Source organism: Eumetopias jubatus, unplaced genomic scaffold, assembly GCF_037043125.1.
Source record: "Eumetopias jubatus isolate StellerSeaLion01/CBP00866 unplaced genomic scaffold, mEumJub1_p1.0 scaffold_9, whole genome shotgun sequence".
Taxonomy (NCBI): domain Eukaryota; kingdom Metazoa; phylum Chordata; class Mammalia; order Carnivora; family Otariidae; genus Eumetopias; species Eumetopias jubatus.
Genome location: NW_028274815.1, coordinates 97,282,405 through 97,310,344, shown reverse-complemented (window position 1 = coordinate 97,310,344; position 27,940 = coordinate 97,282,405). Strand labels below are relative to the sequence as shown.

The following is a 27,940-nucleotide window of genomic DNA, read 5'->3' as shown; positions in this document are numbered from 1 at the left end:
TAGCACGGCAAGTGAAAGTACTTTTATTTCAAGGCACCATAAAATGAGTCTCTCTAAGAACACCTCTGCCTCCACATGTGAAAATCCTAAAAGAAAGAAACAAACAAACAAAGAGACAAAGAAAGAAACAAAGAAAGAAAAACTCCTCATGGTGATCATGACCATCCACAAACTTTTGTTAATTTCGACTATTCAACAGGACATGGGGTACGGGGGGCGGGGGGGGCCAGACACCACTATCATCATCAACAACCCTTAGATCTGTTCTAGGCCCTGCTCAGGCCCCAGAAGGGCAGCGGGACGAACTGAACCCAAGTGGGGCAGGGGACCTTCAAAACCCCAAATCCCTGTAAACGCGGCAGCTCTGGCTGCCTGCCCCCCCCCTCACTTCTCCTCCTCCTCACTCAGGTTGGCATTCTCCTGGCGCGTGGACATCAGCTTGGTTTGCAAAAGAGCCGCTAGTTTTTTGGATGTCTTTTTGAGAAAGGCGCTGCCCGGGTGGGCACTGTTCACGTGCAGGTACAGGTCCTCCTGGGTGGGACCCGTGTAGCCACAATCCTCGCAGACGTAGAGCTTGTCCCGGCGTTGCTTGTAGGCGTACTGCTGCTGCACCCCGTGGATCTTCTTCAGGTGAGACTCCAAAGAGCAGCGCTGGGTGAAGGCTTTGTTGCAGATGTCACATTTGTAGGGGCGAATGCCTGTAAGGTCAACGGGCAGACACATCACCAGTGGGTCACAGCCAAGCCAGAGTCTCCGAACCATGAAGCCATTGAAAAACACGACGCACAAAAACAAAAACAAAAACAAAAACCATGATGCACAACCCAATAGCAAAAAAACCAAACCGCCTGGTTCAAAACCGGGCAGAGGAACTGAATAGACCTTTTCCCAAAGGAGGCATATGCAAAGAGCCAACAGGTACGTGACAAGGTGCTCCACACCGTTGATCGTCAGGAGAGTGTGAATCACCTCCCACCTGTTAGAATGATTACCATCAAAGACAAGAGAGAGCAAGGGTTCTTGAGGATGTGGAGAAAAGGGAACCCCCGGGCTCTGTTGGTGGAAATGTAAACTGACACAGCCATTATGGAAACCAGTATGGAGGCTTCCCAAAAATCAAAAATAGCACTATCACGTGATCCAGAAATCCCACATCTAGGATATATATTCAAAGGAAATGAAAAGAGGACCTGAAAGGCACATTGGCACACCCGTGTTCACTGCATTATTCACAACAGCCAAGAATATGCAAATAACCTAAGTGTCCATCAACAAATGAACGGATCAAAAAGATGTGGTATATATTTATACAATGGAATATTATTCAGCCATGAGAAAGAAGGAAACCCTGCTATTTGCAACATCATGGATGAACGGCGAGGGTATTATGTGAAATAAACCAGACGGAGAAAGACAAATGCTGCGTGGTACCACTTATGTGTGGAAAAGTCAAACCCATAGGAACAGAGCGGATAAACAGTTGCCAGGAGCTGAGGGGTAGAAAAAATAGGGAGAGAAAAAAAGTCAGCCTGACCAGGGATTCAACATGAGAAAAATGATTAAGGCAGGAGACAAAGTATGTCTACAAGGGTTCGATGCAAACTTAGCAAAGAAACACCACCTGGCTTTGGGAGGAAGGGTTTTGGTTTTCCCACTGGTATGCCTTAATGTTTTGATTTTATAGTGGGCAGAGTAAACCTCGTTTCTATTTTAGTTGCGGTTTTCCTGGGAACAAACCCCGTGACAAAAATCCCAGCAGCACCTGTCGGTGAGTGAAGAGGTGGGGCAGCGAGAGGAAGGAGCCCTACAAGGTGGGGACAGCAAGGCAGTCACTGCTGTGGGCGGAGTCCACTTCCACCGGACAAGGTAGAACACTTACCTCTGAGTCATCCTGCCCCTCACGGCTAGGGTCTTCCTCCCACCCCCGCCCCACTCCAGCAGCCTGCCAGGGGCCATCCCTGGGGGGTGCACAAGAACACTCTCAGGCAGAGTTGCAGGTGTGGGCAGCTGCAACGTGCATGGGTGTGCCCAGAAATGGCAGGAGCCAGGGGTGTGGGCGGGACATGGGTGGCATCTGCTATGGTTATGAAAGCGTTCCCCAACTAGATCTCATGCTGGCCTTAGCAATGGGCTAATACTGGTAGCACTTGCCTTCTAGATGGAGAGTTCCCATGTGCCATCTCCACCAGGGAGCTCAGCCTCGTGAAAGCACAGACCTCCCTATTTCCACTAAGAGCATTCATCCTGACTGTGAGGGCAGAAAGTCACATGGACTGATGTAAGTCAGACCTAACGTAGGCTCTAAAGGGCGAGTATCGTGCTGGGGTACAGGGAGCAGATAGGGGGCGGCCCCCACAGTCAGACCATCTTAGAGCCCAGAGGCCAGCTGAGCCAACCCCTACGGGAATCCCCGAAGCCTGAGATGCAAAACTTTAAGGGCATGCCAAAAACTCATCAGTCGAGTGAGATAATATTTCAAAAATCGAAGCACATTAAAAAAAAATCCATAGGACCCAGTTATCAAAATCTTAAACAAGACCCAACAGTGCCATCCTGGAGCTTGAGGCAAAAGGAAAGACGAGCACTCTATGTAGATGTTTTCATGTATTTTTTAAATGGTTATTCTTTTCCCCATAATGTGCTAGCTGTTGAAAAAAATATACTGAACAACTGAAAAGTAGCTGAATTAAAACTCACATTTTAAAATGTTTAAATATTTTTTTTAACACAAAAATGGAATTTATGATGATTTTACTATCCTGGCTTTAATGGAAGCAAACTTATCCAAAGATATTTTCAAAATCTACTTTTTTAGCTTCAAAATAATCTGGAGGATTTCTCCATGTTGGTGACTACAGTTCGGTTTCATTCCTTTTCACAGCACCGTGGTGTTTTGTTGGACGGCTATACCCAAATGCCATCTTTCACAAGCCAGAGACAGACTGACTGCCTTGTACAACCGGTCCTCACGCATGCTCCTCGGGCCAACAGTCAAACTGCGTCCCCTGGGAGCTTGTAGGAAAAGCAGAGTCCTAGCCCCACCCACCCCACACCCGCCCCGACTAAATAAAATGTGGAACTGTGGTCCTCAAACCCAGGGGGCTCATCAAAACACAGATTCCTGGCCCCAGCCCTGGTGTTTCTCTTTCTGGGACAGGGCTAAGACTCCTGCGTTTCTAGCGTGTTCCCAGGTGATAAGGAGGCTGCTTGTCCCAGGACCTCTTTGGGAGTCACCTGTCTGAAGCCTTGCCAAATGAGGTGTGACCAAAATGAACATTTGAGTAGACCCATTACCAGCAAGGAGATTGAATCAGTAATCAAAAAACTCCCAACAAACAAAAGTCCAGGACCAGACGGCTTCACCGACAAATTCTACCAAATGAGGCATGAGGACGGCACTTTGGGGGTCTGAAAGCAGCTCTGGCCCCAGTATTTTCTCTCCCAGGTTAAATGTCCCCACTTCCTTAATGGTGGCTCATGGAGGTGGGACGAGAGAGCCCCTCCTATTCACAAAGTGCGCAGATGATACGGGAAGTTGAAATGGAAAAAAATATCCCCCCCACCCCCATCCAACCACCTGAACAAACCAAATCACTTCCATTTCTCATGCAGTCCACGTCCAGAAGCACACACGTGAAGCGTATCCCGTAACACTCAAGCAGAATGCAGGTCGATCTCATATTCCACACATTCTAGAAAACTGCCAGAAGTTAAGAAACTCCTTTATAATCCTCGGCATTGAGCACGTAATAGGTGGTCAGTAAATAATTTTTAAATGAAGGAATGAATGAATGAACCCCTACTGGCCCGGAGAAAGAGATTTCAGAAACAAATTTAAGGAACAGGGCTGCTTTGGGTTTCATGCTCGAGCCCTAGAGGGCTCTGTATCTCTTCAGGCTTTCTGGGCAGGGACAGCAGCTGGCTCCCCCACCTTCTGGCAGAGCAAGCAACAAACCTGATTTCAAACCCACAGCTCATCACAATAGAAATTCACCCAGAGGGGCGCGTGGGTGGCTCACTCGTTAAATGTCTGCCTTCCGCTCGGGTCATGATCCCAGGATGGTGGGATCGAGCCCCGCATCGGGCTCTCTTCTCAACAGGGAGTCCACTTTTCCCTCTCCCTCTGCCTCTGCCTCTCCCCACCCTGCTTGTGGCACTCTCTCTCTCTCAAATAAATAAATAAAATCTTTTTTTTTTTAAAAGAAATTCACCCAGAGACCAGTTACTCCTTTCAATAGTTACTGGAAGTAACCCACTACTGTTTTACATCCAAACTAAACATGTGGGGAGAACAGTGCACTTACCCCTGGCGAGCTCCTAGCCCCCCAGGAAGGGAAGCTTCCAGTCCTGCTCTAGGAAGCCCCGCCCCATTGGTGACCCAAAAAGGTGATCTGAAGTGGCTGCTGACCAGGGCTTTGCCAGATCCCTGGCCCCTGGCAGAGGTGAGCGTGCCAGGAGCGCATTTCCTTCTGCATCCAACAGGTCAGCCGAGCACTTTCCATGGACAGAGCACCCAACAAGGCCCGGACAGCAAAGACTAGAGATTCCAGAGCCCTCCATCATCCGGATGATATAGAAAGAATGGGAATGACCACTGCGGGTGGGCTTTGCCCAAGGAGTGTGGGATGTGAGCCTGGCTTGGAGGAGAGGGGACTAGCAGACACCAAGATGGATGGAAGACAGCAGACACCGAAAACTCCAGTTCGGGCAATTCTGGCTTCTGCACACGCACTTCCCGTCCCTTCTCTGGAAATAGCACATTCATCCATCATTCACTGGTGCAAGCAGACACTGTCATGCAGCAGCCCCCTGGGGTGACCCTTTCTGGGCTTGGGAACAAACCCCTGCCTCCTGGAAACCCCGTCCCGCCATGAACTCAGGGGTGGGTGGGAGATGAAGGTGGCCAGAGAGGACCCCTGGGCAAAAGAGACTGATGCCAGGGCCTCCCCAACTTCGGGGACTCACCCACCTTAGCGCTCTGGAGCCAAGGCCAACCTTGTCCATGTCCGGAGTGGGATACCAGAACTGGAAAACACTACACCCTACCAGACATCATTAACCTACTGACACCACACAACAAGAGTCCGAGGCCTCTGAAAACCCACACATCACACACCTGCTTCTCATCACGTGAGCCCATGATAGACAGCTGAACCCCTCCATACCTCAGTTTCCTCACCTGTAAAGTGGGGATAACACCCATATCCCCTTGTTAGGCTGCTCTGGGGATTAATGGAGACATCATCTGCAAAGGGCCCAGCACGTATTACGTACTCAGTGGATACAGCTCCAAAGAGTTTACAATCCAGCCTAACACAACACCAATATGCTCTATTCCTAAACTGGCTGGTGGGCACATATGTAGTATTTGTCTTTCCATTGGCTCTCTATATGCACTTTTTGTATTTGCACGCACTTTGGGATGTGTTGTTTATTTCACAGTGGGAAAAAAAAAAAGGGATAATTGTTTTCAATGTGGTCATTAGGTGTCTGGTGGAGAGACCTCCTTCGCCGGCAACCCTTTCAGATGTTGTGCTTTATGGCCTCTGTGACCTCATCCAAAAAATACTGCATTGGGTTATCCAAAAGGATTTCTTCTCTTCAAATTTTCTATTCCTATTACCAAAATCAAGCTTCATATCACACATCTCCAAAGAAAATTCTTCGCTACTGGTGCTTTCTGCTTGCTCTCCTTGCAGTAGCCACGAGCTGCATTACTGAACTTGATACAAACATGAACTTCAGCAAGAAGCTTTTTACAGGCCTCCCTGTGGGAGTGGGTATTTAGGGCAGCCTCCCTGGGAGGCAATGTGGCCATGCCCACCAAAGATCGCTATGTGTCTACCCTTTGGCCCACTTTAGGGAAATGATCTACAGAAAGACTCACAGAGGTAGACAAAGGATGTGTAAGAATATTCGTGGTAGTCTGACATTTAAAAAAGGAAGGAAGGAAAGAAGGAAAAAAAGAAGGAAGAAAGGAAAGGAGGGAGGGAGGGGAAGGGAAGGAGGAAAAAAGGGGAAGGGAGGGAAAGAAAACTCTGAGAATGGAAACAAGTTCATCAGTTGGGACAAGGGGAAATCATGGTGCCACCAAATTCGAAATTGTCATAATCTCATATTAAAAAATGCTCTGACAAGCATTAAAAAGAGGTGTGTCTGCCCGTGCAGATATGAAACGGTGCCCGAGATATATATGACATGAAAAAAAGCAATGTGTATTAACAACTTGGGGGGGGGCGGAAATATTAAATGGTGGTTTGCTTTCTGGTGGAACTTTTAGGGCTTGGCAGGGGGAGGAAGGCTTACTTTTTTTTTTCTTTCATTTTTTCCCCCTTTCGTATTATTTCTTTAGCTATAAAGTAAGTCAAAACGAAATAGAGCAGTGACAGCCTGATGAGCGAAGGAGGTGATCCCACCAGACAGCCTTGAACTCCCTAGGGGTGGAGTTTACTTTTTTCTTTTTCTGCCATCTGCCCCAATCCAAACTTCTCCCAATCTGCATCCCCCACCTCAAGTCAATCCTTCCCTGTAGGCTCCAGACAAAGACTCCATTGTTTCCTCTTCTTCAATCAAGATGGGATTTGTTTGCCTTCCAGTCCCACTCAATGTGGCCCGATGGAAGATAAGGCCAGAGGGCGTCCCAACGGGTGGGGCAGATACCGAAGCTTGGGCCCGTGCCCCCTCCCCACTTCCCGGCCCTCGAAATCTGCTTTCCTCAGCTTCTTTCTCTGGAACTCAAGAAGCTTCTACAGGAATGCCGGGCGCCTTGACCAGACTCCTTTATTCCAGTGTCATAAAGTTATAACCAACATGGGTTATACCTCATTGGCACAACCCCCCTAAAGGCTGCACTGGGGACCCCACAGATGCGTGTGCCCATTTCGGCTGTTGATAGTGGCTTACACTTTCTTGTCTGCATTGGCTGGAGTCATTTTCCGAACAAGAAAAATAAAAGACTTTCAGTAAATGCTGTACTTGTCTGAAGGGCCTGGCACATCTGGCCATACCAGTCAACAATGCCCGGGCCACACCTGACACGCTGTGGCCTCAATGAATGTGGTTCCGCCTCTCCAACACGTGCCCAGGGGCCACTGGTGGTGCTGGCTCCCGAGCAGTGAGGTGGGGCACTTGGTGCTCAGTCTGGCACATGCAAATGCCGGGTATTACGTTTTATTCTAGAATACAGATCCCATCCAACCCCCGCCCCCCACCCTGGAAAAGCAAATCATCTCCTTCCATGGATGGCCATTCTTAGGATGCATCCCAGCTGGTTCAACCTAAACATTTAAACAAATCCAAAAGAATCTTCTCTAAAAACAGGGCCGTGATGTCTTCCACAGGCAGTGAACTGAATATACATTCGTTTCTTTCTTTTTTTTTTTTAAGATTTTATTTATTTATCTGAGAGAGAGAGAGAGCTCGGGCAGAGGGGAAGGGGCAGAGCAGGGAGCCCAATGTGGGGCTCGATCCCAGGATCCTGAGATCATGACCTGAGCTGAAGGCAGACACTTAACGACTGAGCCACCCAGGCGTCCCATGTTCGTTTCTTTAAAGTTCATGGCCCCCTCTCTCTATTTTGACCAGAATCTCTCACACTGGCCTCAGTGGTCCTGTCAACTCCACTTAAATAGAGCAGTTACCTCTACTATGTGTGTAGTGGATGCTGCTGGTCCCTTTGCAGACCCCCTTTTCTGAGCTAGTGCTTCCTTCTGCATCTATCATGTGTGTGGCCCACTAACAGCTCCCGGCTGTCCCCTTCTCCAAGGAATGGGCAATGAGTTTCCAGCCCAGGGAAGATGCAGCCCTCAGCCAATGTCTCACTGACACTGAAGTGTCCCCCACTTGCCTATAGTGCTGTTCACATCCCAGAACCCCCGTGGGACCAGGCTGAGGCCACATCTCTGCTCACCCCCTGCCCTGCCCTGTCCCGTTCCCCACCCCGCCACCTCCCTCCAGGTTTCCTCCGACCCCTCCCTTAAGAAATCTTTTTTTTTTAAGATTTTTCTTTTTCTCTTTCTTTTTTGACAGAGAGAGAGAGCACAAATAGGCAGAGTGGCAGGCAGAGGGAGAGGGAGAGGGAGAGGCACGCTTCCCGCCGAGCAGGGAGCCCGATGCGGGGCTCGATTCCAGGACCCTGGGATCATGACCAGAGCGGAAGGCATCCGCTTAACCAACTGAGCCACCCACGTGCCCCCAGAAATCATTTTATAAGAATCACCATCTCAGAATCTGCTTCTAGGGAACCTGACCCAAGACAGTCTGGATTGAAAACAGCCCCTTACTTGCTAATCTATTTTCACAAAATGTTACTTTTTGTGCATCAGTTTCTGTCTTCCAACCTTGAATCAGATGTCATTTGACTAACATCTCCCTCCCCATCACACACACACACACACACACACACACACACACACACACACACACGAGCGCGCGCGCGCGCGCACACGCACACACACCCCCTCTGAGTTACTTTTTTCTTGGTGAAGTCATCCAAAAAAAAAAAATCTTAATCTTTTCTTTCATCCACTTGGATATTAAGGTAAGACATTTACAGACTCTGGTTTCCCTGGGCCTCTTTCAAGATGTCTCCTTGTGTTCTGAGTCTTTCCTTAGATGCCTTGTCCCTCCTAGCACAGGACAGGAGGTGATTCGAGGGAAGGAGAGATTAATCCTGGCTCTCTACGCCACTCTCTTTGCCCACCTCATTGATACCGTAGCTATAATTCTCAAAAGAAGGGTCCTGCGATCCCAGGAAGTCTTTAAATTAGTCACGACCGGTCCAATCAGACTCTAAGCAAACCCAGCCTTCACTCAACTGCCGCCTACAGTATCTGTGTTCACACATCTTTGCTTCTGGTCTAAATCGTTAATAACATAAATCCAAACTTCATGTCTTAATCAAGACCCAAAGTCGCAGAATGCTGGTAAGATCTTTTGGAATCAGGAAGATTGTTTACAAGAACTCTGAAAATGTTTGAGAACCCCAAAGTTTTGCTCTTTTTACTAACTAACCATTTTGTGTAGAGCTGGAGAGATGGCAGGGCAGGCCCCTCCCACCAGGACGCCATGGCGGCCCCTCCTGCTGCTGGCGTGGCCGCATCCCCAAATCCAGGAATCCTTTTTCCGTTCGCTATGTCCTAATTTGCCAGTAAGCCCTTCGCTCCTCGTTCTGGTCCCTTACTACCTTAAGGCACATCTCCAGCAGCAAATAAACCAGGGCAGGAAAAACAGGTTCAAGACATTTCCGTAATTCTATTTGTTGATCACTTTAAGAGTCAAAATTATGTTTTGAAAATTTTTTAAACCATTACCTGTAGATTCGATTCGATCTTATAGTCAATGCTGTCCAACAAACATTTAAAATGCAAGCCACTTTGTAATCTTAAAATGTCCAGTAGCCTCATTAAAATAAGTAAAGAGAGGCACCTGGGTGGCTCAGACGGTTAAGCTCCGACTCTTGATTTCAGTTCAGGTCATGATCTCAGCGTCGTGAGATCGAGCCCTGCACGGCTCGGTGCTGGGTGTGGAACTTTCTTAAGATTCTCTCTCATCACTCTCCCTCTGCCCCTCCCTCCCTACCCTACCCCACCCCACCCCCGCCCCTGCACATGCGCACTTTCTCTCTCTAAAAAACAAGAAGAGGGGGAAATTAATTTCAGTGATTTTGTTTAACCCAGTGTATTCGAAGTATTACCATTCCAACGTGGAATCAACATTAAAAACAGGGATGTTTTACATTCTTATTTTGCATTAAATCAAAATCTAGTGTCGGTTTTACACTGAACACCACATCTCAATCGGACCGGCCACATGCTGGGGGCTCTGTGGCTACCCGTGGCCAGGGGCTGCTGTACCCGCCAGTACAGCTGCAGCTTTCCCCCTCCTAGATGCCTCGCCTTCATGGGGTAAACCGTGAGGGTCTTTAGGAAAGCACTAGGTGGAAGGCATTATGATTCACCAACTTCAGTAATTTCCAGCCCCTCTATGAGTCACTAGAAATGTCACCTTTGAGGAGCCAGAGATGCTGGCCATCTCCTTCCTTGCCCACTCTTGTGGGTATCTTGGCGCCAATGAACACACACACACACACTCAAGACTCCCGTGCAACCTGCCCACCCCCAGGTTGCAGTGTGCAGTCTGTGCCAGGCCTGAGTGCCCCCTCACCTCACCTTCTTGCAGGGCAAGCGGGCTTCCAGAAACTGGAATGGGGCAGGCTGGTGAGGCCTCAGCCTCGGGGAGAAACCTGAGTGAGGAAGGCACTGGGAGGCAAAGGGGACGAGAAAGGGACGGACAAAATGGAAGACCATGAACTCCAGCACCAGCCGGTCTGGTTCCCGGCTCCACCACCTATGGTTATCTGACCTCCCTGAGCCTCGTCTCCTCATCCCTTATGTGGGGCTCGCTGACTCCTTTGGGCTGAGATAGCAGCCTAAGTGCTAAGGGCCTGGCATGGAGGAAAGTGACCACTCGTGGCTTGCTGCCATCTGAAGAAGCTGTGTCACCCTCTGCAGGGACTCCCAGCCTCTGCCAAGCCACACCCCTTGCTTTCTAACTCTTCATGTCCCTAAGAGGACACTGCCAACACCCCGCCCCCACCCCTGAGCCTTTCACCGGGTCACCTCAGTTCCAGCAAAGTCAGTGGCTTCCTGCGTCTCTCTCTGCTTGAGGAGATTCCCCAGGAAACACCAGAGACCTGCAAGGAGCTGCGGGCAGGAGCTGCCTGGGAAATGAGGGTCCCAGGATGGACCCCCATCAAGAAGGGATGGGAGTTACTGGATAAATATCCCAGCTTCCTCACCCCTGGAGCAATTCTGCGGTGCATTCTACATGGTTCTTCAGAGGGTCCCCAGCGGGGTTGAGCCCCTGTTGCCCACAGTGATAACCTGTTCATTAGCTTTCTCTTATTGGCTGTTTTCCCCTCCCCGTCTCCCCTCTGTAGCCCCTCACTGTGTTTCCTGAGATCACCTCCCCAAAAAACAGCTTATACCCAATTCCTTGGGTCAGGGTCTGCAACCTAAACCCACAAGAGCCCCGCCAGCCCACCACTCCCTCAGCATTCTCCTCGCCCCAACCTAAGGTGCCAGCCTAACCACACAGAGATCAAACTTTTACTGATTCACCGGTGCTAGGGACTGAAAAAGAAGCCTAACAGCCAGACCCGGGAGAGTTCACACTACATGATTCCGTCTCTATTACGCTCAAAACCAGGCACAGTAATTAATGCTGTTCCAAGTCACACGGTGGCTCTTGGAGGGAAGAAGATAGTGACACAGGGAGGAGCAGTGACTTCGGGGGGCTAGACGTACGGTAGCCCCCCTCATCTGTGGGTTTGCTTTCAGTGATTTCAGTTACCCATGGTCAACCACAGTCCAGAAGCAGATGATCCTCCTGCTGACCTAGCTTCGGAAGGTCAGTAGTAGCCTAACGCTACGTCATTCAGCTCACTTCATCTCATCACGTAGGCATTTTATCATCTCCCATCATTGCAAGAAGGGTGACTATAGTACGAAAAGGTATTTTGAGAGAGAGAGAGAGAGACAACGTTCACTTAACTTCTATTACAGTATATCTCTGTAAGTGTTCTGTTTTATTATCAGTTCTTGTTGTTAATCTCTTACTGTTCCTACTATATAAATTAAACTTTATTAGGTATGTATATATATGATATAGAGGGTTTGGTACTACCTGTGGTTTCAGACATCCACTGAGGCCTTGGAATGTATCCCCATGAATAAGGGGGACTGCTGTATTCTGTTTCTTGATCTCAGTGCTAGTTACATGGGTGTGTTCGCTTTGTAAAAATTACTTAAACTCGTCAAACTCTACACTTACGATCTGTGTGCCTTCTGGACGCATGCTACATTTAAATGAAAAATCCACTTGAGAAAAGGTATTTTAAGAAGGAAAAAAGGAACTTCTAAGTATGCCAGCCCACTCTCTCAGGTGGAGGACACTCTTCCCAGGCCGGGGAAACAGCTCCTGGCCAGCACTCTCAGAACACAACAGTGGGATAAGGGCTATACAAGAAATCTGAATACACAGGATCAGAGAAGGGCCCTGTGTGAGGACTGAAGAGCTGGGGTCGCCATCCGGATGGAGGAGTGGACACTGTCCTATCCCACCAAGATGCCAGAGGGAACCCCAAACTCTGAAAGGACTTGAGGATCAGGAGACGATCTATCGTAAATTCTATGAGGCTGTAGAAAGAATGGGTCATGAGTAGGATGGGGCTGAATGGCTCAGACCGGACAGGTTTAAATGAGATGAAATGGGATAGGACGGGGAGTTAAAGTTGGGACCCAGACTGTAAGGAGCTTACATGAAGTCCATCAAGATGAGGAGTCTGGATTTCATCTCACCCAGAGGTGGAGAATTTTCAGAAGGGAAATGGCATCCTTAGAATTATCCTCAAAAGATCCCTCTTTTGAGGTGTGGAACTGTGGGCCTCAAGGGGAAGCCTAGAGGCCAGATGTGTCTAAATTAAAACGAATGATGCCTTAACCAGTCAGAAGGGCTGGCTCTAAGAGAGGCCAATGGGCACCCCTAGGATCCTCTGTGAATTGAGCCGATAAGGACCCAGATCCATGCTTCATAGGTCAGGAAACTGAGGAAGGACCAACGGGAGGAAGACACTTGCCAGCCTCACATAGGAGCCGAGCATTTCCTTCTCTTCTTGAGCTCTCAGGAGCTCATTCTGAGACTGGCTTACATCCCAACAAAGGAGCAGAAGACACCAACAGTGAGACCACAAGAATCCATTCTAGCAGTCAGCCAGATGATGGCTGAACTATGCCCCCAGGGAGCCTTGTGTCAGACTTCACAACTCTGAGAACACTTCCAGCCAGTGATGTGTCTTGAGGGACCCTAGAACTTGGGCCATTACCACATCGTACAGAGGCGAAAACAGCGTCAGCAAAGGGCCGTGCCTGGCCCAAGGTGACTCAGGGGGCTGATGGCACAACCAGGAGGTGAGCCCAGATGCACTGGCCTCAGACACCCCAACCTGCCGTCTTTCCAGAAATACCACACTGCTCCATGCTCCCGATGTGGCTCTCTGGTGGCCAAGGCGCAGGAGCTCCGTGGGCCAGAACCACAAAAGCAACCGCGAGGCCCACGCCCCCTCCCCTTCCTCACCTGTATGCGTGCGGACGTGCCTCTTCAGGTCGAAGGTGTCATTGAAGCCCTTGCCACAGAAGGTGCACAGGTGCCTCTTCACCTGGTTGTGGCACTTGAGGTGGCGGTTGAGCATGCGCTGCAGGCGGAAGGCCTTGCCACACAGCTCACAGCTGTGGGCCGCGGGGTCGCTGCACGTGCCTGTGGTGAACTGGGACAGAGGGGGGGGTGTGTGTGAGGGCCCCGGGGCAGGCGGGCACAGCCGGTGGGCTCAGCCCGGGGGGCACACCTCCCTGTGTGTCTCCAGGCTTGGCCAGGCTGGGGCTCCTGAGCCCTACAACTTCCAAGCGGGTTTGGGAAGGAAATGGCTGGAAGCTCCTCCCCGCGTTCATTCCCCCCTCCTTCCTCAGAACAGACTTCTGATTTCTGGGCACAACGGCCCCCAGCTGAACGTCTACAGCAAGTCACGGCGGCGGGACTAGTGGGCCAACGGCATATACCCCTTCTGTGGGGGAAGAGGGTGCCCTCTTTCCTGCTTTGCTCCTTCCTGCTGGCCAGAACTCCAACAGCCACCCTGGACCATCGAGGGGAAGCCAGTGCTGAGGACGGGAGAGCAGAAAGAGAGGAGTCCGGGTCCCAATGAGGTACAGAGTCCCCGAAGACAGACACAGTCAATTCCTTCCTCCCTGTGCCTGCACACCACTCCATCCATCAGGAGATTGGAAACCCTTTCCTCTCCCCTGGGATCTGGGCAGGGCCTGTGTAAGTTCTAGGTCTTAAGACACTTTGCAGCTGGGGCGCCTGGGTGGCTCAGTCAGTTGAGCGCCTGCCTCTTGGTTTTGGCTCAGGTCATGATCTCAGGGTCGTGAGATCGAGACCCACTCATTGGGGCTCCGTGCTGAGGAAGCATGGAGCCTCCTTGGGATTCTCTCTCTCCCTCTCTCTCTGCCCCTCCCCCCCAACGTGTGCGCTCTCTAAAAAACAAACAAACAAACAAACAAAAACGAGAGAGAGAGAGAGAGAGAGAGAGACTATGCAGCTTCTACATGTTCCCTTTTGGAAGCCAGCTGCCATGTAAGACATCCAAGACCACCATGCTGCAAGGAAGCCCAGGCAGCCATGGGGAGGGCAAGGCCACTGGGAGAGGCACTGAGGTGCCAGATAAAGCCTCACTGGGCCTCCCAGCCCAGCCCACGGCTGCCATCAGCTAAGTGACTCTGGCCAGTGCCACCCAGGGTACAGCTGCCTTGCCGGGCCATGCCCCAGCTCCTGACCCACCAAAGTATGAACCCCTAAAATGATCATTTTGGGAAGTGACTTGGTCAGGATCCCACAGCTTCATTCTCAGCAAAATAACCACACCCCAGGCCCTAGGCTTCCAGTCCCATGGTCCCTCAACCATGTTTGCCGCCCCTAAGGCAGAAGCTTGAATCTATAATTAAGTGGTGAAAAACACCAGAGCTGATATATTCATCAAAGTTTTCCTAGTTACCAAATCAAATCCTTTAGAAGCTTGAGCCAATTGCTCTGCCATTTGTAAAAGGGCCTAATAACCTGATTTTCATACAAACATCATTAACAGGAAGAGTTGGTCCTTGCCTGGATCAACACCTCCATGGCCTCCAACACCCTTCCGCTTCCCTCCGCCCTCCGTATTGCCCTCCACTAAGTCCCAGCTCAACCGCTCCCTCCCTGATGCAGCTTCTCCAATTACTGCAGCTTCTGCCCAAACCGTTTTCTGTACCCCTAAGACCAGGGCCCTCAAACCCCGGTGTGTGCACAAATGCCCTGCGGGTCTTGTTAAAACGCAGGTTCTGATTCAACAGGTGTGGTGGAGTCTAGATGCTGCATTTCTAACCAGCTCCCAGGAGATGCCACTGTGGCATGGATTGTACTGGAGACATGAGGCTAGGGTATGACCCTCACACAGTTCAGTACTTTATTCCACTCATTCCAGAGGGTTCCATTATGCATGGATGTTTCCTCAGTGTTCCCCTTGTTTCCTCAAGTAAACGCCTTTGCAGAGGTCAGCAAGTGTTTGTGCACATTCCTGCCCCCCACCCCCCAAGCTCAGACTCAGGCCCGGGCACCAAGAGTGTTGATGGGCAGTGGCTCACAAGCGGCAAAATACAAAGAAACCTGGGGAAGGCACAAGACCCCAGAACACAGTTTTTCGGTCGGCCTCCTCATCTGTTTGGAGCTTAATTTGTCTCAGCCGACATATGGAGTGCCGGGTCTGCAACAGGCCCTGTACTCAGAGCTGGAGGCAGCACAGTCACCAGGATGGCTTGTCCCCACGAAGTTGCCAGTCTAGTGGGGAAGCAGACCCATCAAAAGGCCACTGGTATCTGGGAAGCTCCGGGAGCGATGGACACCTCGGACAGGCACCTACCCCAGGTGTAGAGTATGAGGGAAGGTGCTTCCAAGGAAGTGGGCTCACTCCTCAGCCAGGTAGAGATGAGGAGGTAGAGAAGGGCAATGAATATTCCAGAAGAGGGCAATGGGCAACAGGGAGACTGCATGTGGTTCCACGTGGCTAGCCTGAACCCAAGAGAGCAGTTAATGAAAAGAGCTGGGGTAGCAGGGCAGGGCAGCGTCCTCCTTGGGGCTCTATGTTGGGGCCCTAAAGAAACTCAGTTCTATTCAAAAGACAGAGGGGTCACTGGAAGGCACACAGAAGGATGGCCCCTCAGGGCTTGAGTTGTTGACCCAGTGGGTAGCCACCCTGGGCCTCCAACTGCTCAAACCCCACCTCTGTGTCCTCCAAAGGGGTAAAGCCTGGTCCTCGTCCTGAGGGAGACCCAGATGAGCCCAAGACTTTCTTATTTCTGTCACCAAGATGGGGCAGGTCTTTTCTTCTTGCCTGGAAGTCCCCATTCTGGGCATTGCAGCCCTTGAAGGGATGTAAAAAGACTAAATATGGCCTGGGGTGCCTGGGTGGCTTAGGTCATATTCCAGGGTCCTGGGATCAAGTCTCGAGTCGGGCTCCCTACTCAGCAGGGAACCTGCTTCTCCCTCTCCCTCTGCTCCTCCCCACTGCTGGTGCTCTCTCTCTCTCCCTCATGCTCTCTTGTCTCAAATAGATAAATAAAATCTTAAAGAAAAAAAAAAAAAAAGACAAATATGACCCAAGTCTTGGCAAACTGAATACCTGGAGTTTCTCAAAGCCAAGTCTATACAGGAGAAAGGTCACTGAGAGCTGGTGAATGCCTAATAAAACAGAACACAGACAACTGACCCATGTAGTTTGATTAAGAACATGCAAAAAGCTAGAACTCTTCCTGAAGAATGTTCTTAAGGACTTGCCAACTTAAGAGTCCAAACCCAAACTCCTGTTTAAGCCTTTTGTTAAATTCCTATTTTTAAAATTCTCTGCCTGTAATATGGATACCTTCTATTACAGCCCAGGATGAAAATCTCACATCACTGGCATTATTTTGTTTGAAAAGAATAAAATCTTGAAGGGTAGAGAGAAAGGAGGTTAGTGACAATTTAAGGGAGTGCAGGGCCAATGGATCATCTGACCAAGATACAGAAAGCCTTTTAATACAGGGGAGAACATGAGAATGGGGGAGGAGACTGGGGACTAAGCTGTTCTCCTCTGGTTTTCTTGTAACAAAAATAGAAATTCTCCAAGTGTACGTCAACATAGGCAAATTTTCCATTTCTCCATTTTCATATACATCCCCATTCCACAGGATGGCAAACTGAGCCAGCACCAAGGGGCTCATTTAGGGAATCCATGAAGCACTGTTTGCCACCTCTCTCTATCTATGACCAACCCAGCACCCGGACATTAAGGAATTATATTTGAAGGCTTAAAAGGGCCTTGTTGAAAGATGTAAAGTTAATTAAATGGCAAAAGACCATGGCTGATGAAGCCAGCTTCTGCCAGACTATTTCAATCCTCAGAAAGGAAGGACTATTTGTAGGATAAACTCCTAAATGTGAAATTTATCCCAGAGTATATTTCACATGGCAGGTGCCCTGAAATTCTGTCTGTAATGGCAAAAGACCAGGAACTACCTATAAGTCCATCAATAGGGGCTTTAAAAAGATGGTAGAACCATATAATTAAAGAATCTAGAAAAAGGAAACAGTGTCAGCTGTCAGACACGTGATCCAGCCCAGTTAAGCCCCCAGAAGATTCCAGTCGGCTGCCATTTGACTGCGACCACAAGAGAAACCTCAGGCAAGAATGGCCCAGCTAAGCCCAGTTATTCCACAGAACTAGAATATAGTATAATAAATTAGGCTGCTAGGGGCGCCTGGGTGGCTCAGTCAGTTGGGTGTCTGCCTTTGGCTCAGGTCATGATCCCAGGACGTCCTGGGATCGAGCCCCTTGTCGGGCTCCCTGCTCAGCGGGGAGTCTGCTTCTCCCTCTCCCTCTTCCTCTGTCCCTCCCACCCACTCCGTGCCCGCATTGTGTGCTCTCTCTCTCGCTCAAGTAAATAAATAAAGTCTTGGAAAAAAAAATAAATTAATAAATTAGGCTGCTAAATGTGGGGTTATTTGTGAAAGTGCAATAGGGAACTGGAACAGTAAGAGATGTATCACATTCTCTCCAGAGCACCAGACCTGCCACATTTCCTAATGATCTCTTCCAGGATGGGCTGCAGGATACAGACAACACATCTGATTCCTGGAATGACATCCCATGGGCCAGAGCACCAGCAATCCCTCCCCAGGTCACTGGGCCATCTTTACAATGTTTACAGAGGTTTATACCTAACACCCGACCTCCTAAAAGTTCAAAATAAGGTTAACCAATCATACCTATTACTCCACTTTGCAAGTAGTAGACCCAAACTAGTTACATCTTGGCCATCTTGGTTACAAAATGAGCAGACAAGGAATGCTGAGGATCAAATAAAAACCTATACCTGCCATCACCCACTTGTGAGATGTCATTTAATATCCCTGCAACACCATTTCCCACGTGTTAAGTATGGTAAAATGGCGGGGCACCTGGCTGGCTCAGTCCGTAGAGCATGTGACTTGATCTCTGGGTCCTGAGTTTGAGCCCCACATTGGGTGTAGAGATTAGTTAAAAAAAAAAAAAAATGAGGGGCACCTGGGTGGCTCAGCCGGTTAAGCGTCTGCCTTTGGCTCAGGTCATGATCCCCGGGTCCTGGGCTCGAGTCCCATATCGGGCTCCCTGCCCAGCGGGGAGCCTGTTTCTTTCTCTCCCTCTGCCTCTTTCTTGCTCTTTCTATCTCAAATAAATAAATACAATCTTTAAAAAAATGATAAAATGGTATTAGATGAGCCATCTTCAGCAGTATGAAGATCTAAGGGCAGAGTCTTTTTTCCTTTTTCTTAAGTTCAAGCCTGCTCCGCCACTTAGTCTGTGGGGCGTAGGCAGGTTACTCCCCGTCTCTAAGCCTTAATTTCATCACCTGTAAAATGTGGACAGTATCTATATTTGCCTCTTAGGATTGTTAAGGAATTAAGTAAGAAAAGCTAGTAAAAAGGACCTGGAGGGGGCGCCTGGGTGGCACAGTGAATCAAGCCATGAACTCAGTTTTGGCTTTCAGCTCCAGTCACGATCTCAGGGTCCTGAGGTCGCCCCGAGTGTGGCTCCATGCTCAGCGTGGAGTTTGCTTAAGACTGTCTTTGCCCCTCCTGATTGTGCTCTCTCTCTCTCTCTCTCTCTCTCTCTCTCAAATAAAATAAATAAATCTTAAAAAAAAAACAAAAACAAAGGACCTGGAGATCAGTAACTCATATACCTCATAGACCAGATCCAAAGTTCTGTGATCCTGAATAAAAGGTAATTGGTCAAAATCTCTTATTTCTCTGTTGCCCTTTTGAATTTCTCTCTCTCTTATGAAAAAAAAAAGGGAACTAACCTTCAGTATGAGCTGCCAACCCCCAGTCCTTCATCCACGACTCTGAAATCCAAACAGCTCTGAAAACCAACATTCTCACATATCTCCCTTTGGCAATACAAGTGGGCCCGAGCAGACACGGAACTAGGCAGACTTCATCCCATTTGGTGTCAATATTCATGTGTTTTGATACGAAAATTACTAATGTGTTTAATTATAGGGTACTGCTCCAGACCTGCCGGGGGTGGTATATACACCATGCTACCTTCTGGAAAAGCTCAACAGTTTCACCCTGAATCCAAAATTAACACTTCGCAAAAGGCTTATTAATGAAATGGGGGAGCTACCATGGATGGTGGGAGTTGACATCGGTCTGGGGATTAATTCAGGGCAAGAAAGATGAAGAGAGACTGAGTGACTCTCCAACCCCATGGCTGGGGGGCGCTTTCTTGCTTGCTGTCCTGTTTTCTGCAGGATCTCGACTTTCATTTTAAAAAACACACAGGTTTCCCTCTAGTTCTAAAAAAACAGGTCTTTGCAGCAAAAACAAACCAATCATTGTATCAGGGCTGTTGAAAACTGCAGGAGTGTCTGGGGAGGTAGGGACTTTGGCTGGCCCTCTGACCAACATCAAAGCTGGCTAGGGTCACTTACCTGTCAAATTTCTAAAGAAAAAAAAATCCTTTATTTTCTGTTGATGCTTCCGCCAGACAAGTTTATTAAATTATTAATGGTCCTATTTCCTGTGGCAGAGTACTGTGAAGGTGGTGGCCATTTGGATAAGATTTCCACCGATACATTTGCTATGCTTCAGCATTAAAACATGCTAAGCGAGGGGCACCTGGCTGACTCAGTAGGTAGAGCATGGGACTCTTGATCTTGAGGTCGTGAGCTAGAGCCCCATGTTGGGCATAGAGATTACTTAAAAAAAAAAAAAAAAAAAAAAAACAACGACAAAAAACCATGCTAAGCATATTGTCCAATTCCCTTGGGATAAAAAATTCCCTCCTGGTCCCTGTACCACTCACTTCTTTAGGGTTCACAACCCCACAATATGGTAGAATGGAGAACGTTCTCAAATGCAGAGATAATGAAGAGAATACAACCTTATAATCCAGAAAAAAACTGAGGCTCCAAGAGAACTAAACTGCCCTTGGTCACATGACTTGTAGGTGCCCACGCTGAGATTTTGGATGTGGCCTGTTATCTGCAAAATCTGTGCCTACACTTCCCCTAGACAGGTCCATGGATCTGGGCATGATGTGGGGGAGAGAGAGGGGATGAATCCTATTGTTTGTCTCATATCATGGTGAGCAATAGCTTCATGTCAGACTGTCAACACTAATGGCTGAAGTGTCAAAGATACTCCCCACAATGCAATACAACAACCCTAAAAGGATCCTTGGGTTGGACTTTGCTACTAAAAACTGTGTCAGATTCAAGGAAACCCCTCTGGGCTTTCCCCTTCTTTCCTCGAAAATGAGGGGATTGGACCACACAAGCTTTAAAGGTCCCTGTAGTGAATCCTATGGATGGACACTCTTCTCAGCATCTCTTCCTACTTTTTTCTGGTGGGCCTTCCTGTGCTGCAGAGGCTAAAAAGCTACAAACTACATTTCCCAGACTCCCTTGCAGCTGCGGGTTTTAGATGTGACTTGGGTTCCACCAATTTACATGCACTATCAGGAGATGTGAATTTGGGCCAGAGTTAAGTGGGCAGAGCATCATGATGCAGGAGCAGGCACCCACAGAGGCAGTAGGCTGTAGTTCCCTTACTGGCCCAGTTCTGCACTGTGGCTCTGGGATTACAGCCTGGTCTTTCTTTAGTCCATTCATTACCCTATCATTAACCATGCTCAGCTGAAGCTAACTACCATGGATTCTGTTGTCTACAACTAAACCCACTTCACCCATGTTCAAATTAAAAGCCAGTGCGATTAACACTTATATGGTTCTATTTTTCCCCTCCTAATTAATTTAGCCTATTTTGAGCATCTATTCCAGGTATTTTCTGAGATCTATGTTTCCTTCTTGTTTCCTATTTCCTTCCAAATGCTGTCATTTACATCCAGGGACTGCTGACCCCTCCCCCCCCACACCTGTATTTCTGTTCTGTGTTGACCCATGTCCTCCTATGAGTCAGGCATTACTGTACCAGATGCTGGGGATACAAGCCCAGTAGGAACATTCCCTGCCGTCGGTGGGTCTAGAGTCAAGAAGAGGAGGAGTCTGGTCAGCCAAATGTCAGGCACATGGTCAGTGAGTTACAATGGGGGCGGGGGTGAGGGGCAGCCAATTCTGTCTCAGGAGATAAAAGACAATAGGTAAGGAGTTAGGGACAGAGCTTATGTTCCCTTCCAAATATCAAATGGATGGGTTTTTAAAAACCCCTTAAATCATGATTCACAACAATATTTTGAAAATAAACAAGTTGGCCATCGCTGTAGAATTCTGGTGAACCAACAGATTAGCTTGAAAACTGGTAAATAAAGGGAATCTTACTTGGCCTTTCCTAAATGAACTGCCTCACTGGGAACCAAACAGCAGGTGAGGGGAAATATATCTCTATACAAGAGTATCAGCTAAGAAATGAAGGACAATATCACAACCCCTAATAACCTAAAATATTTAGACCCTGACTATCAACAGCTGCTCATATCACAAAGAGACAACCAAATATTGTGTGCTTCCTGATGTTAGTAGATGACCCTCCCCCCGACATATTTTTTAGCTAAAATAAATACCCCTGAGCAAGCATCTAAAGCAGTGTTGTCCAATAGAACTTTCTGCAATGACAGAAACGTTCTAATCTGCACTGTCCAATACAGTAACCACTGGGTCTCATGTGGTTACTGAGCACCTGAAATGTGGTTACTGAGCACCTGAAATGTGGCTGAGGAACTTAATTTTTAATTTTACTTAGTTTAAATTTAAATAGTCACACATGACTTTGGCTACCAGAGTGGGCAGTGCAGCTACAGACCCAACTATCCATTTAGAGAAAACACAGAAGACCAAGGAGCGTTAGACTCCGTGGTGATGCATTCCTCAAAATCCAGATTGTTAGCAACTCTCCAAGCAAATTACTCATCTCTTCAATAATTAACTTGTAAGGACACGGAAAAGAGATGGAGGGAACATGGACAAATTATGAAAGAACTGAAAGACATGTCAATCAATTACAATGTGTAGACATTGTGTGGACCTGATTCAGCAAACTGAAAAAAATATGAGTTGATGAGACAATTAGCAATGTGAACACCGCTCTTAATGTGGGTGTGATCATGTATTTTGGCCTTTATCTACTACAGGCACATTCTGAGGTGTTTATAGTTGAAGTAATGTGATAAATGAGATGTGCTTCAAAATCATGTATTGGGGATGGGCGGGGGTTGGACGGGCAGGAATAACCATGGATTACTGGTTGTTGGGGTGGGTGACAAATGATAGGAAGAAAGGAAAAAGACTACCGCATATTCCTATGTCCGGCAGGACTCGAAGACTTGGACTACAGAGCCAGGTAAAAGGCCAGAATTCCTTCAGAAGGAACTCTACACTCCATTCCTTGTGAAGTATCCTTGGGAGAGGCCAAAGGACGAGAACAGAAGGAAAAAGGGGGAGAAGACAGATTCACCGGCTACTCTACACCTCCACCTGGGTCCCACCAGCCACTGAGTCAGGAAGGAAAAATGTCCGCCAAGTAACTGATTTAACTTCAGAGTTACTTAGTTCCGATAAGCCTTCAAAGGAAGGGCCATGGTGATCAGGGTTTCTGGGGGTCTCTGCCCCACAGTCACAGGCGATTTGGACAATCATTTGAAAACGGCCAACACCACAGAAGATAATTCTGGAGGCTTGGAGTATCGTAATACCAAAATGTCTCCTATTTTCGGATGGAGGCTGAGAGGGAAAAGGAATCTAAACATCCTCAGTAAATAAATGGAACTTCTCTGGAAGCTGTGCTAAAATTGAGGAGCTAACACTATACCCCATCCCCCAGCCCCGGGGCAGCATGTAGGCAAGATCATAGAAATAAGACTGTGGTTTATGTATTCCTTTAATCCAGGGATCCAATGGAGCTGTTTGCCTGGGACAAGAGACAGCTCCTCAAATGTTGGTTAAGGGACTGGATCTTTTTTCCCTGCCACTTTCTTCCCAGGGTAATCTGGGAGTCCTGTGAATGGGACAAGCAAAAAGAGACTTAAAGCCACCTGGATCTGTCACTACCGCCTTCTTAGATACACATGATCTCTCCACCTCAATCTGTTTGGAAAATTACTGAATCCTCGGTAGTAAAGAGAGAATTTTGCAAAATGCCCTGAGGCACACAGTCATAGGCCGATAGGCTAGGAAAGGCCGGTTTCCTAACCAGCACCTGCAGCTCCTTTCCAGATCCACTCACCACCAGCACAGCCACATTGGCAAATCCCTTGTCCCCACTGTAGGCAACAGAATATTGGAGGACCTTAAGGAAACCTGCCGTACATAACTTTTTGCTAACTCCCTACTGGCAGTTCACACATGCACAAAAGTGCTAGACTCTCTGCACCCCTCATTCCATCTAACCAACCCTTCTGAGAGGCCGATTCTATTGCTTTTCCACCTTACAGGTCAGGGAAACTAAGACTCAGGACAGATAATGTATCCCTAACACAGCTGGTAAGATGGACCCAACTGAGGTCTTCCTTCTCAAAACCCTTCCAGAAGCCCTCCTGTGCCTGTGCAGGAGCATCCACACCTCTTGGCTTGGCCCCTTCATCATCTCGCCCTGGCCCAGCTCCTCAACTCCCACTCTTCTCTCTGACCCTACCAGGTCCATTATCCATTTTCAGGCACTAGAACTTTGAGTCCTTTACCTACTCAATCTTCGGGCTCAACCCATGCCACTGCCCTAGAGCCCGCCTCTCCCTCTTCTCCACTGCCCTCAAATCCACACCAAGAAACCTTTCCCGGCTCAGAATGTATTACATCTTTGCTTGTGCTTTAGCATTCCCTTTGCTGTAACAGAGTTAATAATATTTGTGTCTCTCCACCAACCCATATAATTCTAGCTAGAGTTAATGGGCACCTACCACGTTCCTCTCTTCACTCATTTATTATGTTTACCACTCTATAAGGTAGGTATCATTATTATTCCCATTTCACAGACAAGGAAACTGAGGCCCAGAGGGATTAGCAACCTGCCCAAGATCAGGCAGCTAAAAAGTGAGCCTAGAGGCTTAACTGTTACTGCCAGATGATTCTAGAACACCAGGCAGGGAACATTTTTATCTCCTGGCTGCCTGGCACGCAGCAGGCACTCCATAATGTTAGATGGGATGTTGCCTCTCTGCGGGGCACTGGCTCAAACCTGCCCCTACCCTATAGTCCTCTGAACCAACTAACTGCTCAGTGGGTGTCTTGAAGTCATTCAAACTCAGTCATTATGCATCATATATGGGCCTCATACTGGATTGGCATTCCTTTTCTTCTGGTTAAGAATTAAGAGAGCAGCAGGTTTTGCATAGAACTCTAGAATTAGGAAATATGCTAAGTCACTGGCGATTTGGACAATCATTTGAAAACGGCCAACACCACAGAAGATGATTCTGGAGGCTTGGAGTATCTTAATACCAAAATGTCTCCTATTTTCGGATGGAGGCTGAGAGGGAAAAGGAATCTAAACATCCTCAGTAAATAAATGAAACTTCTCTGGAAGCTGTGCTAAGGTTGAGGAGCTAACACTATACCCCATCCCCCAGCCCAGGGGCAGCAAGTAGGCAAGATCATAGAAATAAGATTGTGGTTTATTTATTCCTTTAATCCAGGGATCCAATGGGGCTGTTTGCCTGGGACAAGAGACAGCTCCTCAAATGTTGGTTAAGGGACTGGATCTTTCTTCCCTGCCACTTTCTTCCCAGGGTAATCTGGGAAATTGGGGGACAGAGGGGCAAACTGACTACAGTCAATCCCAAAACAACGTTGCAATTGTCCTTCCAGCCTGGTGATAAATATGCAAGTGGGACACTTTGTAGAATTTCCTGGAGGGCAGAGCTACCAGCCTCGGGCAAACTGTCCCCTCCCACTTAACCCCATCTGGCCCAGAAAAGCCCTCAGGCCAGCTGACTTTGAACCTCAGCAGTCAACTTTAACACCAAGCAGCTTGAGCCGTAGCAACCTTTAAAGATGTCTTTCCAGAGGATTTCGGCTCCAGCCTCTAGCCTCAATTCATAACCAAATGCACCCTAGCCAACCCCCAAGCCAAACCCCAGGAACCAGTAATATGCATAGGAAGGGATGGCCTCGCCCAGGAAAAGTAACCTGGTCTTACCCAATCCACAGCAAACACTAGAGTTCCTCCTCCCCATCCCCCCATCCCCCGCCTGGGCAGCAGGGCTGAAGGACCGCCTTGGCGAGCGCAAGAATTCTCGCCCACCACCCAGGGCCTGGAGCCCGCAGAGTCCCACCAGGCTAGGAAATGGGGTCATGTGACTCCTAAAACACCACTCCCTGGCTCCAGCTGACTAAATCAGTGGAATGAGATTCCTTAATCTTGCGGGTAACGGATACATTTGAGCAGGCGATCATGGAAGTTCTACCCAGAAAAGCCAGATGAATGTCCCGATAAGATGTCGCTTACAATTCTAGAAGACTGGGGGCGGGGGAGGGGGGGGTTGAAGAATGATAATGCAGGGTAACAAACACTCCAACCCACTGGGGGCGGGGCACTGAGGCAATTTGCAGTTGAACCCCTTTATCCATCAGTTTAATTCAAGATTTGAGAGAGATGACAAATTTCAAGTGCCCAGAACAGACCTGCAGTCTAACGGGCACTTCATAATTGTCAATGGGAAGAGCTGTTATTGTGAGAGGTCCACTGTGTGCCAAATTGTCTCCACTGCCTCCAGAACGCAAGGAAGTGTGTGAAACTCGGAATTCTCATAGCGCTAGGAATGCGCCGCAGAGAATGGAATTCCTGAGAGCCTGGGTCCCTCCTTTCCGAACCCGGGAACCCCGACGGCCTGGTGATTCTTCAAGGCTCTGCACAGAGAATGGGCTGCTGGAGGGAGGAAGCTGGGCCTGGGTCTTTTAGGCAGTTCCAGAGGCCACCCCCGCGGACCGTGCCGGCTCAGGAGCCGGCCTCCAGGGCTCAGCTGCGCCGGCCGCTGGCTACCCAGCAGACAGGAGGACGCGCAGAGCCGCCCTGGCCGAGACCCAGAGGCAGGTGCAGGAGCGGCGCAGAGGGCGCACTCGGTGCCCGGGTGCCTGGGTGCCCGGGTGCGCGGGCGGTCGCGGCAGGGAGGGGCGCGGGCTCCCAGAGCCCGACGCCAGGGCGTGGTGCAGGTGGCGGCGGGGGGCAGAGTCAACACCGTACCTTGATTTTCGACCTGGCGACCGGGCGCTGCATCGCCGCCAGGTGTCCGCCCGGGCCCTCGGCGTCGCCGGGCTCGGGGATTTCGCGCTCGGGGGCGCGCGGGGACGAGCTGCTCTCGGCGCCTCCAGGCTCCCCCGCGCTGCTGCTGCCGCCGCTGCTGCTGCTGCCGCCGTCGCTGCGGCAGTCCTCGGGGGGGTCGTGGAGCAGACGGCCCAGGCCCACTGCGGAGGAAGGGGCGGCGCCCCGACACACAGACACGCGGCGTCAGGCCCGGGCGTCCGCGGCAGTTTGACCTGCGGGCGGTGCCGCCGCCGCCGCCCCGCCCTGGACCTGGGCACCTGGCCAAGTGGGCAACACGCGGGGGTGGGCCAGCGAGTCCCCGGCTGGGCCTCCGGAGCGAGCACGGGGTTCGGGGGGGCGGCTCCTCGGTTCCAGTCCCCGCGCCCACAAGGAACCGAGGGCCTTGCGGCCGCGGACCCCGTGCGCCAAGTTTCCTCTCTCTGGGATAGGGGGTTAGGGGTCTGACCTCAACCCACCTAGCCCGAGGGGGTGACGGATCCAGGTGCAACCCCATGAGGACATGGGACTGAGAGTAACCCCTACTGGCCTTCCGTCTCCCCTCCAGGTTCACCCCGGCCCGCGCGGCAGCCAACGGTCCCGCCGCCGGGCAATTACGGGCGCCCACTAGGGGGAAGGGGGCGCAGAGCGTCCCGGGTTCCCCAGCCTCTCACTCTCGGTCTTCCCGCTCCTCAAGGACCCCCCTCCCCGCCCGCCCCGAAAGAGGGGGCATGAGGTGGGGAGTCCAGCCCCCGCCGAGGAGCTGAGGGGACCCGACCACCCCTGCCCCCACCTCGGGAGTCCCGCGCCCAGGCCCGGCCCCGGCGCGACGCTCACCTGGGATGTAGGTGTCTGCCCTTTCCTCATCCGGGAGCTCATCCCAGCTGCGGACGGAGACCCCGGGGCTCCTCCTCTTCACCAGGAAGACTTTGGGCATGGTGTGGCGCCCCCTCCCCGGCCGGCGGCCCCTTCCTCCCGGCTGCTCCCCGCTAGAAGCTGCGGCAGGGACTCGGTCCCCGGCTCCCCGCGGCCAGAGCCCACCTTCCCGCCTAGCCTGCCCTCTCCCTCCGCCCCCCGCCGCGGCGCGGCCCAGGCCTCTCCCCCGCACGCCCGGCGACTCCCAGCCTCCAGGCTCGGCGACACCTATGCCTTAAATCGCGGGTGAGACCACGCCGAGGAAAAAGTTTCATAAGGTGGAATAGAAAAGGCACCAGGAAACTTGGGAGTGAGCATGCGCCCTGCAACATAACGGTGTCAACAAGCTCGCTACCTGTCCGACCGGTTCCGGCGGCCGGGGCTGCCTGTTCCAGCCCTTCCTTAGGCATGAATGTTTGCAAAAGAATTTAACGTCTGATTCTTTCCCCCCCCCTCCCCTTTTTAAAAAGGGAAGAACGTTTTTTAATCAACCTCTCGCCCCAGTTCCCATCACATGCACCTCCGGGCTAACTCTTAGAGGTAAGCCGCCAGGTCCGCTTCCCAGGGCATCCATCCTGAGTTGGAGCTTCCTGCGAGTTGCACCCCCCCCTCCCCGCCCCCAGGTGGATTTGTCTCCGACTGGCAAGCAAGAAAATGGCTCAGTTCCTCT

General features: G+C 50.0%; 1 protein-coding gene across 1 annotated transcript; it reads right to left on the bottom strand.

The window, feature by feature from the left end:
* OVOL2 (ovo like zinc finger 2) lies at window positions 1–26,406 on the bottom strand. Its single transcript, XM_028112982.2, has 3 exons — window positions 26,299–26,406; window positions 13,135–13,324; window positions 1–698 (listed from the first exon to the last, which is right to left on the bottom strand). The coding sequence occupies exons 1-3, from the start codon at window positions 26,329–26,331 to the stop codon at window positions 385–387; spliced, it is 537 nt and encodes a 178-aa protein (XP_027968783.2). The 5' UTR covers window positions 26,332–26,406; the 3' UTR covers window positions 1–384.
* Window positions 26,407–27,940: the final 1,534 nt, after the last annotated feature.

Excerpts from the sequence above, each read along its gene's own strand:
- OVOL2 (XM_028112982.2), bottom strand. The coding sequence starts at position 26,331 with ATGCAGCGCCCGGTCGCCAGGTCGAAAATCAAG. Across the intron at positions 13,325-26,298 it reads TCGCCAGGTCGAAAATCAAG|TTCACCACAGGCACGTGCAG; the intron begins GTACGGTGTTGA and ends CCTCTGTCCCAG. Across the intron at positions 699-13,134 it reads GCACGTCCGCACGCATACAG|GCATTCGCCCCTACAAATGT; the intron begins GTGAGGAAGGGG and ends TTGACCTTACAG.